Source organism: Coenobita brevimanus, chromosome 24 (genome assembly GCF_032717465.1).
Source record: "Coenobita brevimanus isolate Jiangsu-jjx chromosome 24, ASM3271746v2, whole genome shotgun sequence".
Taxonomy (NCBI): domain Eukaryota; kingdom Metazoa; phylum Arthropoda; class Malacostraca; order Decapoda; family Coenobitidae; genus Coenobita; species Coenobita brevimanus.
Window position 1 is genome coordinate 657,883 of NC_136977.1, and position 13,875 is coordinate 671,757.

Below are 13,875 nucleotides of genomic sequence, written 5' to 3' on the forward strand. Positions count from 1 at the left end.
ACTAAAGGGTCGGGTTTATATGTTAAAAATTCTCCTACAAGAAAAACAAGACTGGTTAGATAGGTATCCTGTTGTACATAAAGAGGATGGGAACATATGGGGTGAATAGTGAATGGAGTGAAGAAATAAGAATGAAGAGCAGCTTACCGCAAGACAATGAAATATGAGATAATGACTGCAACTGTGTCTGGAAACAGTTGCATAGCTTATTTTTGTTGCAACCACCAAGACACTAGAATGGAAATCTGGCAACAAAATGACACCAGTTGCTTATGGAGAGGCAGTGAGTGGAATGAAATGATAATATAAAGCTGCTAGGAAAAGGTCAAATGTTTCTTGTATGGCCATGATGGATCTGATGGGAGGATATATCAAGAAGCAACAGACTGACAAACAAATTCTAATGAGCATTTAGGGATGAATTGATATAAAAGCAGGTTCTGGCTCATAATAGCAGATGTGGAGTGCAATAAAGACAAAATCTCTTTTCTACTTAAAGAGATATGAACATATGTTACCATATGACTACAGATGAACAGAGCACACAATTTCTACCATTTGCTGAAAAATTGGTGTACACTTACAAAATCTACCAATACTGTATATATTTGTAGATGGACAAGTACAAAGACAGTCAGACAAACACACAACAGACAATCCTTTCCACGTGACTAGAGAAGAGTAAACAGAGATGGACAGACAGAAAAACTATACCATTACTAAAAAAATGTGGAGAACAACTGGAGATACGGTGTAGTACAGGGTGAGGGGGTCCATATATTGCACCACCTTGTCAACTGTTATGTGTTGCAGGAATGGCTCAGTCTGCTGATATGGGCATGGGAGGGGGACTGGGTTGAAATGACCCAGCCAGTGACAGTTTACCTTTACTATTCATACGTGTACCAATATTTAGTGTTTGTTTTCTATTTATGTTGGACAGCTGTTAGTAACACTAACCAAGTCACAACATATGAAAATTGTCAAGAAGAACACAACACTGTACAATGTATAGACTACCCTGTACACAGAAGTTATGTATACAGTATAATGTATGCTTGAAGAAAGACATGGCATCCTAGAGTTTCTACTTCATACTGCAGAAGAGACAGCCATGTGGATAATTTTGTCTACCTTATGCTTGAGGATGGTCTGCAGTCCCTTTAACCAGTCACTAAGGGGTAGTTCCTTTGGCTGCTGTGGGTTTGTGGCTGCAGCCCAGGTCACACTCGGAAGGAGGGGTAATGCAGTGTTGCAAAGAGCCTCACACAGGGGACATAGGTACTCAGACTTCTCAATGTCAAAACTTAAATTCTGTCTAAATCTGAAAATGGAAGAAATTACTCCATAAATCACTCATTACACCAAGCTTACAGAATATATTAATGAAGACTGCTCATAGCTCTTTCACCACTACAGATCTCTCCACCTGAATAAAATAGTGTGACACCTGATGTAATATAAAAGCATTAGTGAACCAAAGGCATTACTGGAGACTGTTTTTGACTCCTCCAACATGAGTGGTCTCTCCTGAACTAAACAATGTCATTTGGTAGTTGCAAAAAAAACTTTTCTATGTATCTATCTATTTATCTACCTATCTATCTATTGTCAGAAGACTTAATCCCATAACGGATGGCCATACACAAATCGCCTCAATGTCGTCCTGCTTTCTGCCATTTGGCTGCCCTCCCTCTAACTCACACATCCCATGCTCATATACCTCTCCACTCCATCCCTCCATGTCATCACTGGTCTCCCCCTCCTCCTTACCCCTCCATCTCATTTACATACTGTACACTGTTCTATCCCAACTCATACGTATCATAATGATGATGTTACAAATGCCTGTAATATCTACCCTTCACAAAGGTAACAAAGGCAGTGGGCTTTGTAACAGATTTTGCTTGGCGATATATTCTGTAAAGTAAACCTCAATATCCTCCTGAACATTGATATATAACACACAAATACTACAATGATATAACTGACACATGAGAGAACATTCAAGTGTAATATGCATAATAAACCATTAAGGAAAAGGTGCTACATACCATACAATGTGACTAATAACATACCACTAAAAGCCAAGTACAGGCAAGGAGTTATACTGTTTCCTTTCCCTTTCACTCCTCTTTAGTACACCATGACCTCCTCACCCAACCTTTCTCCCACGCCCTCTAGCCACAGTCGCCATCTTGTTTCGTACTCAGTTTCAGAAGTTTGTTTACTATTCTACTGCATCTACTTCATGCTTAGGTCATGTCTGCCATTTCCTATATAAGAATGATCTGCCTCATATACTCTTAGGTCATGTCCATCACTTCTAATATAAAAGAAATATCCACCAAGTAGACATTTAGGTCATGTCCATCATTTCCTGTGTAAGAATCATCCATCTACTACACACATAGGCTATGCTCATCATTTCCTATATACAAGAATCATCCATCTACTGCACAATTATGTCCACCATTCGCCTCTGTAACAGAGAATAATCTTTGGGTAGAGAAACATCCCATGCCTTTCTCATCCTTGAATCAAACAGCTAGTAGTGGAAAGTGGGAAGCAGACAAGGTGAAATAATATACTGTACTTCTCACTTTCACTTTCCTAAAACTTGTCATCTCTCTATCTTCACTCTATCTTGGCAGTTGAGTTGTAGCAATAAATTTTTACCAGAATATGATGCTTGTGAGTCACGAAGAATGCCATGGAAAGAATATCACGACGTAGCAGTATGCGTGCGTGTGCGCGTGCGTGCATGCGTGTGTTACGGTGAACGAACTAAACGGATGCACAACTTCGTCAAAAAATTTTATTTACTTTCATTTTTACCCCTATAATACACCATAACCCCTTCTCCTATCATCAAACCAGTCTCTCTCTCTCTCTCTCTCTCTCTCTCTCTCTCTCTCTCTCTCTCTCTCTCGGTAGGTCTATGGTAGCTACCACAGCCCTTTCTCGGTGTTACAATGACCTAACACGGTAGCCCTGAGTCAGCACGTTCGTAATCATGTGTCACAACGCGCGGGAAAGCTACAAACACTACGCCACGTCTGAATACATCTATTGCCAACGGTATCTACTTGCACGTTTGATGCAACCTATTCCCAACGGTATTTGCGTGTTAACACTTTGGTCGCGGTTAGTTTCTGTAAGATAACAAACTCCACTGTCGTATGTTGAAATAAAATATCATCTTAGTCTGCACCTCCGTAATAATATGTCACAACCCAGAGGTAGCTACGTCTTAAAGTACACTGAAAACATCCACTCTCAACGGTGTCTTCGTGTATGTTACCTATCCTCTTTACAGTGAGCTTTTACTTGGCCCAAACTTTCATCCTTGTGTAGCTTATTTCACACAATGGCTGAAAAAGACAATGCTCCGGCTCCACATTTTTAATCTCTAGTACTTCTGCGTAACTAGCATCATATTCGTGTTGGTTTCTTGCTACAGCTTGGCATTCAAGATGCTGATATCGCAATTTTAGGCCAAATTATAACAAAATTGTATATGTTCAAGCCTTTATAATTACTATACACACGTCCGCAAATAGTCTTACAGTGTCATTCTTCCAAGTCTCGTCACACTGACAAACCATTCTTGGTGTTATCGTAACCAAGGAAGTTGCCAATATCACTTTTGAAAATACTTCAATCAAACGTGTATGCAGAACTGCAACCCTAGCGTATATTTCAAACTATGTACAATGTAAGACAGCTATCTTCCCAAAGTCTGACGAATATACAGTACAGCGGAGAAGTCGAACCATTTGAAGCACGCACTAGTAGAGAATAAAAGGGTTTTCAGCGTATTTCGCCAGGTATACATTTTCTTTGGACGCAACTGGGAAGATTGATGTGTCTTAGATTGTACATAAGTTAACTATACGGTCTACACCCCTCAACCGGAAAAAAAATAAGTGCATGGAATCTATGACCTGCAAAAAACTTTTGAAGAGATTATCCTATCACACACACACACACACACACACACACACACACACATCGCTCGCTGGTGCAGTGGTAACGCTCTCGCTTGCCAACTGGTGGACGGGAGTTCGCGCCTCGCTCAGGTTGCGAAAAGTTTCACTGACGAAATGGGTGGTTACTGTCCCCCTCGAGCAAGGGGACGGGTGTGTGCGTGTGTGAAGGTCACGGCCTTGCCCTTAGATCGGACTATATGAGCTCTCAGCTCCCTTCCGGGAGGGTAAAAGCTGACGATCACGACCATCAAGTGATCCTGACCGACCCGGTGAATTACACACACACACAAACGCGGCCGAAGCTTCCTAATGAAAATATGGGAACAAGCCCTTCATATCGCTCACCAGTGACAGAGGAAGAGTGTTCAATGCGAAAGGAATCAATGACCGGAGAAATGGCTTAAGACAAAATGAGCCACCCTACGGAGAAAAAAAAAAAAAAAAAAACGGTCACAGCATCCAAGTAAAAATACGGAACAAGGTACTCACGTTTTTCACCTACAAGAACATAAGTATATTCAAATGAAACGACCATCAAAACTGCTTATCTCAGGAAAAAACGAAAAAGAAAGCAAGAGACCGAAGCAACAAAAGTAACTCGACCACAACTTTCAAAAATGCGAAAGCAAGTTACATCTCTCATCCGCCAAAAAGGAAGATTGTACGAAGTGAAAGGAATCAATGACCACTATTCAAAATAAACGCGCCCACTGGATAAAATTGGCCTCGGAGAGCAAACAAAAACCGTCAACCACAGGAAGAGAAACTATCGCCAGAAGCCAGACTGACAACATTAATAGTTTCTTCTCAAATTTTCGAATCAGCGACAATGTTCACAAAATCTCACTTCTTCCACAAAATATGAATTTCTCGCAGCGTCACAGAACCCTCTCTCGTTGGTTTTGGATATTTCGCAACACCTCTTCCTTACCCACTTCTGTCTACTGCATATTAACATCCTCTTGTAAGTTACTGATGCAAACTATGTCGAATTAAGATACTAAGAACATCTATCAATCTTTCTCTAGGTTGCACTATTCTTGGAGAGAGAGAGAGAGAGAGAGAGAGAAACACTCAGGGCTCCAGTAACTGTTTTCCCCACTTTTTATCGCACTGGTTATATCGATTACAACACACCTATGGAATTACACACACACACACACACACACACACACACACACACACACACATATATATATATATATATATATATATATATATATATATATATATATATATATATATATATATATAATAATCCCTATCACTGTATTCTATATTACCACTTTTTCCTGGGTCGGTTACATATCAATAAAACCTCTTCGCGTGTCGGGCTCATTGACCAGCCAAGCTTTTTTCTCTCCCCCCTCCCCCCTGTCATCTCGGCAGCTTTCCTTTTCCGTCGAGCTGGATTGACGGTGTTCTCGACTCCTGAGGAAAGGTTTTGATTATGCACAGCCGGCGTCAAGAGTTCTGTCGTCTCCTGTTTCTCCATGAAGTAATTCCGCAGCAACGGATACTGATGAATGTAATTAGCCATGGGTCAAGGTCGTTAGTGCACACTGCCGTGGTATTACGAGACTTACTTTCCAGGTCCATGGAGACAAAAGGAAAGCCGAGAAGGCTTTTGACACTGACTGTAATGACAAATTATACGTTACTGGTGCTCCTTCTCCCAAGCTCAAGCTAATAATAACAATAATAATATGCGGGGTGAGCAAAGGACTGGGCGGTATGGGCATGGGCTGAGATGTTGGTGGGCGGTGGGACTGGGGTTGGAAAATATGTCCTGGCAAAGTGCATGTTGTGGTACAGACTGAATTATCTGAGTGAAGTAAAGGTAGGTTTCAAAATATCCTCCAAGAACGAGAGCGTCGGATGGACAAAGAAACGGGCGAAGGAGACAAAGAAATAGGCGAGAGGGAAAAAGTAATGGGGGTGGTGGACAAAGAAATAGGCGTGGTGGACAAAGAAATAGGCGTGGGGGACAAAGTAATGGGGGTGGTGGACAAAGAAATAGGCGTGAGGGACAAAGAAATAGGCGTGGGGGAAAAAGAAATGGGTAGAATGAGCTGGAGTCGTGGTAGGCGGTGAGGAAGAGCAATGAGAGTATAATGTGAAAATCAGTGATGTAGATTTATGAGGTTAAGCGCAGTGATGGTTTAGTTCAAAGTTTTCTCCATAATCATCATCATATCAACAAACTCACGCTACTCTCCTTTAACTCAGATCTTCCTGTAGAGTTAATTAGAATGCAGTACAGAAAGGTTCGTAAGTCTTCTCCAACAACAACAGCAAGAACAGGTATAACAAGACACCCCCTCACTGCTCTCATTCATCTTGTGTCTTGCAATGGAGGTAATAAGCCCACTCGTGCTGAAAAGGTCAAGACTGTTCGTTCCCGTCTCCCGCACTCATCGACCTCCTTCACCCACTCCCAGAGACATAGTTACCCCTTGAGCGATCACTGCGTCTTCTAGGCCGTGATGGTATGCTATTAAATGCACGCACTCCAACATACACGCACCTCCAGCTCACACATGCACGCCAATACACACACGCTCCAACACACACACTCACCTTCAAAACACACACACACACACAGCATTAACAATCACAGGTTCCTATACTCATTCGCACTTCCAAAAGCACGAACTCACACACGCACTCCCTCTCCACCATCAACAACCTCTCCCCCCCCCTTTTTTTGGGGGGGTGGGGGGCGGGGGGATGTGGAAAATCTCATCTCATCACTATAATGAATTCCGTGACCTAAGATAATGACCAATAATTAACCGCTTCACCACAATGACGTCCCTCGCTACCACCAGACTCTTATTATAACAACTGGAGGGGTTTGGTACAGATTCCACTGACCCCCTTCGCTACAGGAAGTTTTCCAATAAATGCCAGACGATTTTATTCAGCCGTAACTGAATCATAAGAGCCTGGTAAACAAAACATGCACCTTCCTCTATCTTTCTCACCTCCCTTCTCCTTCACACACACACACACACACACACACACACACACACACACACACACACACACACACACACACACACACACCACGTGCTCCCACACAGGTTTTTATGCAGGTGGAAAGTCTCATCTCATCACCAGTGCAATGTATTCTGTGACCTAAACCAGTTTGCTTTCCCGGCCCATGCCAACGTGATCCTCCTTTCTCTTCCTCATGCACATTTCCGCAGGCGATTTCAACATGATGTAGTTTGGAGAGCAACCAGATATTCTTAATCCAGTCTCTCTCTCTCTCTCTCTCTCTCTCTCTCTCTCTCACACATAATATATATATATATATATATACATACACCACACACACACACACACACGTCGTGATTTTGACGATGATGATAGTGATGTTAGTACCCCCCTCCCCCCTCTCTCTCTCCCCATCTATCTATATCTACCTATATTTGCTTTCCTTTCTAAACTGACCGGGCTCCCTTCATCCTCCACTCTTCCGCATGCGATTTCGACATCAGTGATTTTTGAAGCCAATCCCCCCTCCCCCAGTCTCTCTCTCTCTCTCTCTCTCTCTCTCTCTCTCTCTCTCTCTCTCTCTCTCTCTCTCTCTCTCTCCTATTTAACACTATAATAATAATAATAATAATAAAATAGTAACAGTAACAATGACAAATCACAAACATCTAATCATCATGATCACCATCCCTACCTGCCAGGTGTGACGTGGTGAAGCAGGTTCCAGAAACGAAAGAGAAAGCACAAAAGAACCAGTCAAAAGCATGACCAGTGAAAGGAGCCATGCAGAAGAGAATAATAATAATAGTAATAATAATAAAGATGTTAATAATAATAATAATAATAATAATAATAATAATAATAATATGATGATGATGATGATGATGATGATGTGACATTACAGGTTCCCTTACATAATAATAATAATAATAATAATAATAATAATAATAATAATAATCACACCTCCTTCACTACAACACGTTTCTTCCAACAAGGCAACGTACCCCAACCCCATTCAGCTCAGGTGTTGGCCATGTGTCATAAAAAATTGAAAAGGTTGATCTGACCAGTAACCAAAAACGAGACTCTACACCACAACTAATGTTCGTCGATTTTCACGTTACCACAACTTAGTATTCACAGTAGGAGTTGCTCAGTTCCGTCAGATGAAAGCAAGCCACCCACCGTATACACAAGAACAATGGGATTCAAGCCTAAATATTATCTTTAGCTTTCGTTCACAAGAAAAAGATTTCACGTTAAATTAAAAGACTCACAATAATACTTTCACCTTAACCCGGCCCAGATTTTCGTCCTTTTGCAGTTTATTTCATGTAGCTCAGTGGCAGAATGGACAATACTACGGTTCTACACTCCATTCCACAGCACTGCTTCGTGACTAGCATCATATTCTAGCGTTAAATCATGTTACAACTCTGCATTTAAGATTACGAGATGGCAATTTTAGCCAAGTTACAGTGAAAAGAGCGCAAAACTTTTTCTTTGATCATTTCCTTTGTTTATTACGCTAGCCTTCATGTGGTGGCAGTGATATACCCGGGCTATGGGGCTGCCCGAGTATGCAAACGTCCATCAATTTCCTCCCTATCCCCCAAAGCACGATGATGGACTGCAAGAGAACCTAAGACTGCAGTCCACTGGGTTCACATTTCAAATGAAACTGAGGCAACAACAACAACAACAACAACAACTACTACTACTACTACTACTACTACTATTACTGCTGCTGCTGCTGCTGCTCCCCCTCCTCCTCCTCCTCCTGCCACTTATACTACTACCACCACCATTACTACAACTACTACTATTACTATTACTACTAACACCACCACCACCTCCACTACTACTACTACTACTACTAACACCACCATCACCTCCACTACTACTACTACTACTACAATCACACTTTGCTATTCACTATGATGCCAATTTTTTTCTGTTCGTATGCACAACAAAATACTGACGCACCATAGGCAAACTAAGACTAGTAGAGACGTACAAGGGAGCCTCCTAAACCTACGAGAATACAACCATGGATCGTGTTTTAAGTGGCATAGGAGTCCTCGCAGCACTTACCACTTAGCGATTTATTTTACACATTACCCTTTAACATTCTATGCAATTAACACGGCTTTGACATCGACATAGTTTGGATAAATAACATAAGCAAAGACACGAATGCAATGTGGAATAAAATCGTTAGGGAAGGGGTGTTAGGAAACCTCTAATGAAGAAAGGGGATGGAAGGGAAGGTAGATGAGTGTAGAATTCTTTTGTGTAGGATTCAACCCCACGGCACAAGGCATCACAGGGCATGGGAAGGGATAAGATACTAGAAATGTTTGATGCTGTACATGCTCTGACCATTTTAACTTGGCGTAAGACTGTCAGCTCTCCAGTTTGAATTTTGAACCGCATCTTGAAATTGTGGGTTGTATGCTTAAACGTGAAATCGCATAGTACAGTAGTAGCAGTTGTAGTGATATAGTAGTAATAGCAGTAACAGTAGTAGTAGTAGAAGTGTGTGTGTGTGTGTGTGTGTGTGTGTGTGTGTGTGTGTGTGTGTGTGTGTGTGTGAGAGAGAGAGAGAGAGAGAGAGAGAGAGAGAGAGAGAGAGAGAGAACGAAGTACCGACGTCTTTCTTCATATAAATTAAATCGTCCAGAGGCAAGTTAATTGTGAGTCAGGATTCCGTGGGCTAAAATGGAAAGCGAATGAGTGTGTGACCCAATGCACTGTGTATGCTGCTGAGTAGTTCTCCCACTTCCTTTTTTTTTTAACAGCACCTCACCCCATTCCAAAGTTGTAAAAAGAGGTCTGGTTGATGATGACAATACTGAAAGGTTAATCGGACACTGACCTTTTCCTTTGTCCGACCTTTCCGCAAGTGAGGTTACTAAGCTGATGAAATAAGGTGGCAAAATAATAATAATAATAATAATAAATACATAAATAAATAAACCTAAAACTGCCTGGAAAATAATAATAATAATAATAATAATAATTACATAAATATACCTAATATTGCCTGGAAGAAGCAAGGAAAAAAAAATGTACTAAGACATATGGATAAATGTGGTTTGACCTTCCCCTTCGAAGTTCCTAAATAAGAGAGAGAGAGAATCCTACTAACCAGGTTACACATTTCACCTATCAAGCACAACCGCCTCATATTCCACCTAACACCATTTTTTAAAGCAACCTAATATTCAACCCATCATTATGTACATTAAAAGAATTCATTTAAAAACATGTTACTCGTTAAAAAGGGCGAAATGAAAATAACAATCTGACAGAACACTCATTTTTACACACACACACACACTCCCTCTCTATCCTCTATATATATCGATCTATTTACCTCTCTGCCTCTGCCCATCCATCTATCCATTTCTGTACACACACACGGCAATAAACTGACACCGGTTGTCTTTGCTTTCGTGACCTAAAATCGAAACCAGTTACCAAATATCAGTTACCAACATGTATTACTGTGCATATCTGAGAGATGTGTGCTACATTTACGTAGAGAGAGAGAGAGAGAGAGAGAGAGAGAGAGAGAGAATCATGCTCCTCAACCACCCAATATCAGCAAGTCAGTTTGAACATGGACCACTTTTAAACTGTGTATTTGCACGGGGCGAAAGCGTTCATGTTTGGTTTCACCCGGGAAAGTTTACTAGGTATTTTTTTTAACGCCATTATGGTCGTTTTCTTACGTGGCAATGGAGATTTCGAGTACCTCAACGATTTTTTCTACACATGACACAACAGTAGCCTCTTGTATGCTACTAATGGACTGTTAGTCGATAGTAAAGCGATATAAATATATACAAGAGAATATTAAAGACTAATATGAAACTTAAATCCGCTAGATGCAACGAAGCCTACTGCAAATGACAAGGTGCAATATGCAAAATGAATCGTTTAGGAAGATGCAAAGAAGCCTCTTGTTCCACGTAGTAACATAGGGACGTCTTTTTGCAGTTGATTCTTGCTACATTCAGACGATTTTATTAAAACCACAACGGCGGTTTTGCAGTGAAGGGGTTAATGAAGGCTGTATCTAATTCTTGTCTCATCAGCTAAATAAAATCGTCCGGAGATAGTAGGAATAGCATAACGACGTCAGGGAACTGAAAGGGTTAATCTCCCTCCCCCCCTCTCTCTCATATTCCTATGATATATATTTTTTTTTTTTGGCTCGACAAGTGCGGTCTGTCCATATATAACTTTTTTTTTTCTGGAGTAGTCAGTATGGTCTGTATATACGTAACTTTTTTTTCTGAAGTCAGTGTGGTCTGTATATATGTGACTTACACACATACAGTACACATAAACACCTTCCCTAAACGTACACGCACTCAACAACTTTCCCACCACTACGCAGAAATTTTCACGGATGTGTATGTATAACTTTTTGGTGAATGTGCGTCCGTCTCCAGTGTAAGAACGTGTTAGTTTTGGTAATTAAATTTTCTAAACACCTCTTAACACGATATTGAGTGTAATGTGCAGGATAAACAGCTAAACGAGTTACCCTGCACATTACACTTAATATCCTTCCATAGGTTACTGACACAAACTATGATGATATTCAAGCCGTGGAAATTGTATAGGCCTACCTGGGTACGTTAAGGTGTAATATGCGAATCGCAAAGGAAGAGGTGCTACCAAGCCTCCTATGCCATCCAAAATATGTATCGGGCATGTAATCATTAGTCCAGATGTTCGCTCTTTTGCTGCTTGTTTTATGTAACCCTGTGGTACAAAGTGTTACCGTACATCCTTTTCAAACAATACTTTCGTGACTGGCAACATAATCTAATGTTAAGCTCGTTACAACTCAGCATTCAAGATGGAGAGAGATCAATTCTGGGCCAAATTATAGTGGAAAGAGTTTTCTGCGTCACAGCATCAGTCAAGCCTCGGACACTGCCGCTCGCGTACATTGTCGCCATGGTGGCACTTTCTCTTCCTCCATTGGCAACACCATCGCTACATTCAACCATCATCATACGTCCGCCACTCCCCAGCCTTACTGCACGTAAACAAACCCACTTTCCCACCTCCACTGCTGTTGCTGTTGTTGTTGCCCCATGCTCATCTGAAAGTGAACCCGGTGGACTGCAGGCATAAGGTGCCATGCGCCTGAAGTCCACCATCATCCTTTCTGGAGATATGGAAATAGTTAAGGGACGATAGTATGGCCAGGGTGTGGGGTCGCCTGGTTCGGTGCCACCACATGAAGGCGACCCTCTCCAGCACCTAACCTCTTGAATTATTTAATACTATAATGCAGTACATCAACCATTCGACCAACTTCAGACACAAGCACATTATACAAATTTATCTGTTACTATCAAGACTTAGGAGGAGAAAACTGGAAATTCAACTCACTACGCGTCCCTCAACTCTTGTTTCCGCGTATTCCAGTATGTCAACAAACTGACTTTCGCACATCCTTACCATCTCAATTACATTCGAAACTATTGGTCATTAACTTGGTGGGAATCTTCGTCCCTCTCAAGATTATTTCACCTAACTTAATGACAATACTACGGTTCACCATTCTTTTCAGAGCACTTCGTCATGATTAGCGCCATATTCTAGTGTCCTCCTGTTGCTACACCTCAACATTCAAGATGGACAGATGCCAATTTCGCGCCTAGTTAAAGTGAACTGAGAATGCATGATTACAAACTACAACTGGTCCGACGATAACACATTCATTCTTGGACACATGCACAATCAAAAATATACCTATCTCCACTCAAGCAACGACAACTACAACCATATTTCAACTTGTGAGAGGCAGTTACAGGACAGGGGGTGGGTTAAGGGGTCAACAAAAGATGACTGGCTTGGGGGTAGGCTGAGGAGCGGGCTAAGGCGGATCTAGAGAAAGTATGTACGGAGTAATACTACCCCCCTTACACATATGCTCTGTAATGTTGCACACCAAAAAAAAAAAAAAGGTCAGAATTATAATAGCTTTTCACTAATGTTCAACCTTTGTGAAAAATGACCTTTCGATTATCATAAAGGTATACATAAGAATCTTGGATATTAAATATAATAATTACAAGCAAAACTTGTATATTAAACGCTGGGTAAAGGCACTAACATAATTATTACATCTTTGTGCACGATTAAAGGAAATACGAAAATATAATTGTAAAACACTAACAGGCCTATTAACAACCTCGACTTGGCCAGTTTAACATGAATCCCCAAGTAATAATCACTCAATAATAATTTCCTCTACTCATTCCATCTTTAAGAAAAAATATAAGAAAAAAAAAAACCGCAGGCAAAATCCGGCAACTTTCGACTGGAAGTGTACAGCCAACTAGTCAGAATCAGTGATGGTAGTAGTGATCCAGGGTTCACAGCGGGAGGCACACTTTCTCACCCTGCTCACCCCCTCTGCCACTGCCTCGCCTAACCACTCTCGCTCAGTATTCATGGCCGTCCAGATTAGTATGGATGGAAAACTACTCCGAGAACTGTTTAATTAAAAACTACATTGACAGCAGCTAACCACGCTGTTAGTCACTGCTGTTACGGTGAATTTGTGTAATTTGAGACTGAAAATTCAACATAACGGTATAATAGGGAACTGAATGATCAATAAGTGAATACCTCTGAGGACTCAACTTCCACTGATCATGAGTTCTGTGGGAAAAAGTGGCAGGACGGAAGATTTGGATCCTGGAACAAGTTTATCTACGATTCAAGAGGAAGATCAAAGGACAAACAGAACTGGCCAGCAAAGCTCAAAAGATAATCGAGAACCACAGCAGCAAGACGAAGGAAGAAATAAACACGGAAAACAAACCATACAAGATTACAGTCACTC

The 13,875-nt window shown here is 41.2% G+C and overlaps 1 protein-coding gene across 1 annotated transcript in view; it reads right to left on the reverse strand.

The window, feature by feature from the left end:
• Positions 1–13,875, reverse strand: part of Ubr1 (Ubr1 ubiquitin ligase) — a 60,978-nt gene that overhangs the window by 14,683 nt on the left and 32,420 nt on the right. The window contains exon 22 of the mRNA XM_080267494.1: positions 1,135–1,324. Within this exon, the coding sequence (XP_080123620.1) occupies positions 1,135–1,324 (190 nt within the window). The remainder of the gene's footprint in view (positions 1–1,134; positions 1,325–13,875) is intronic.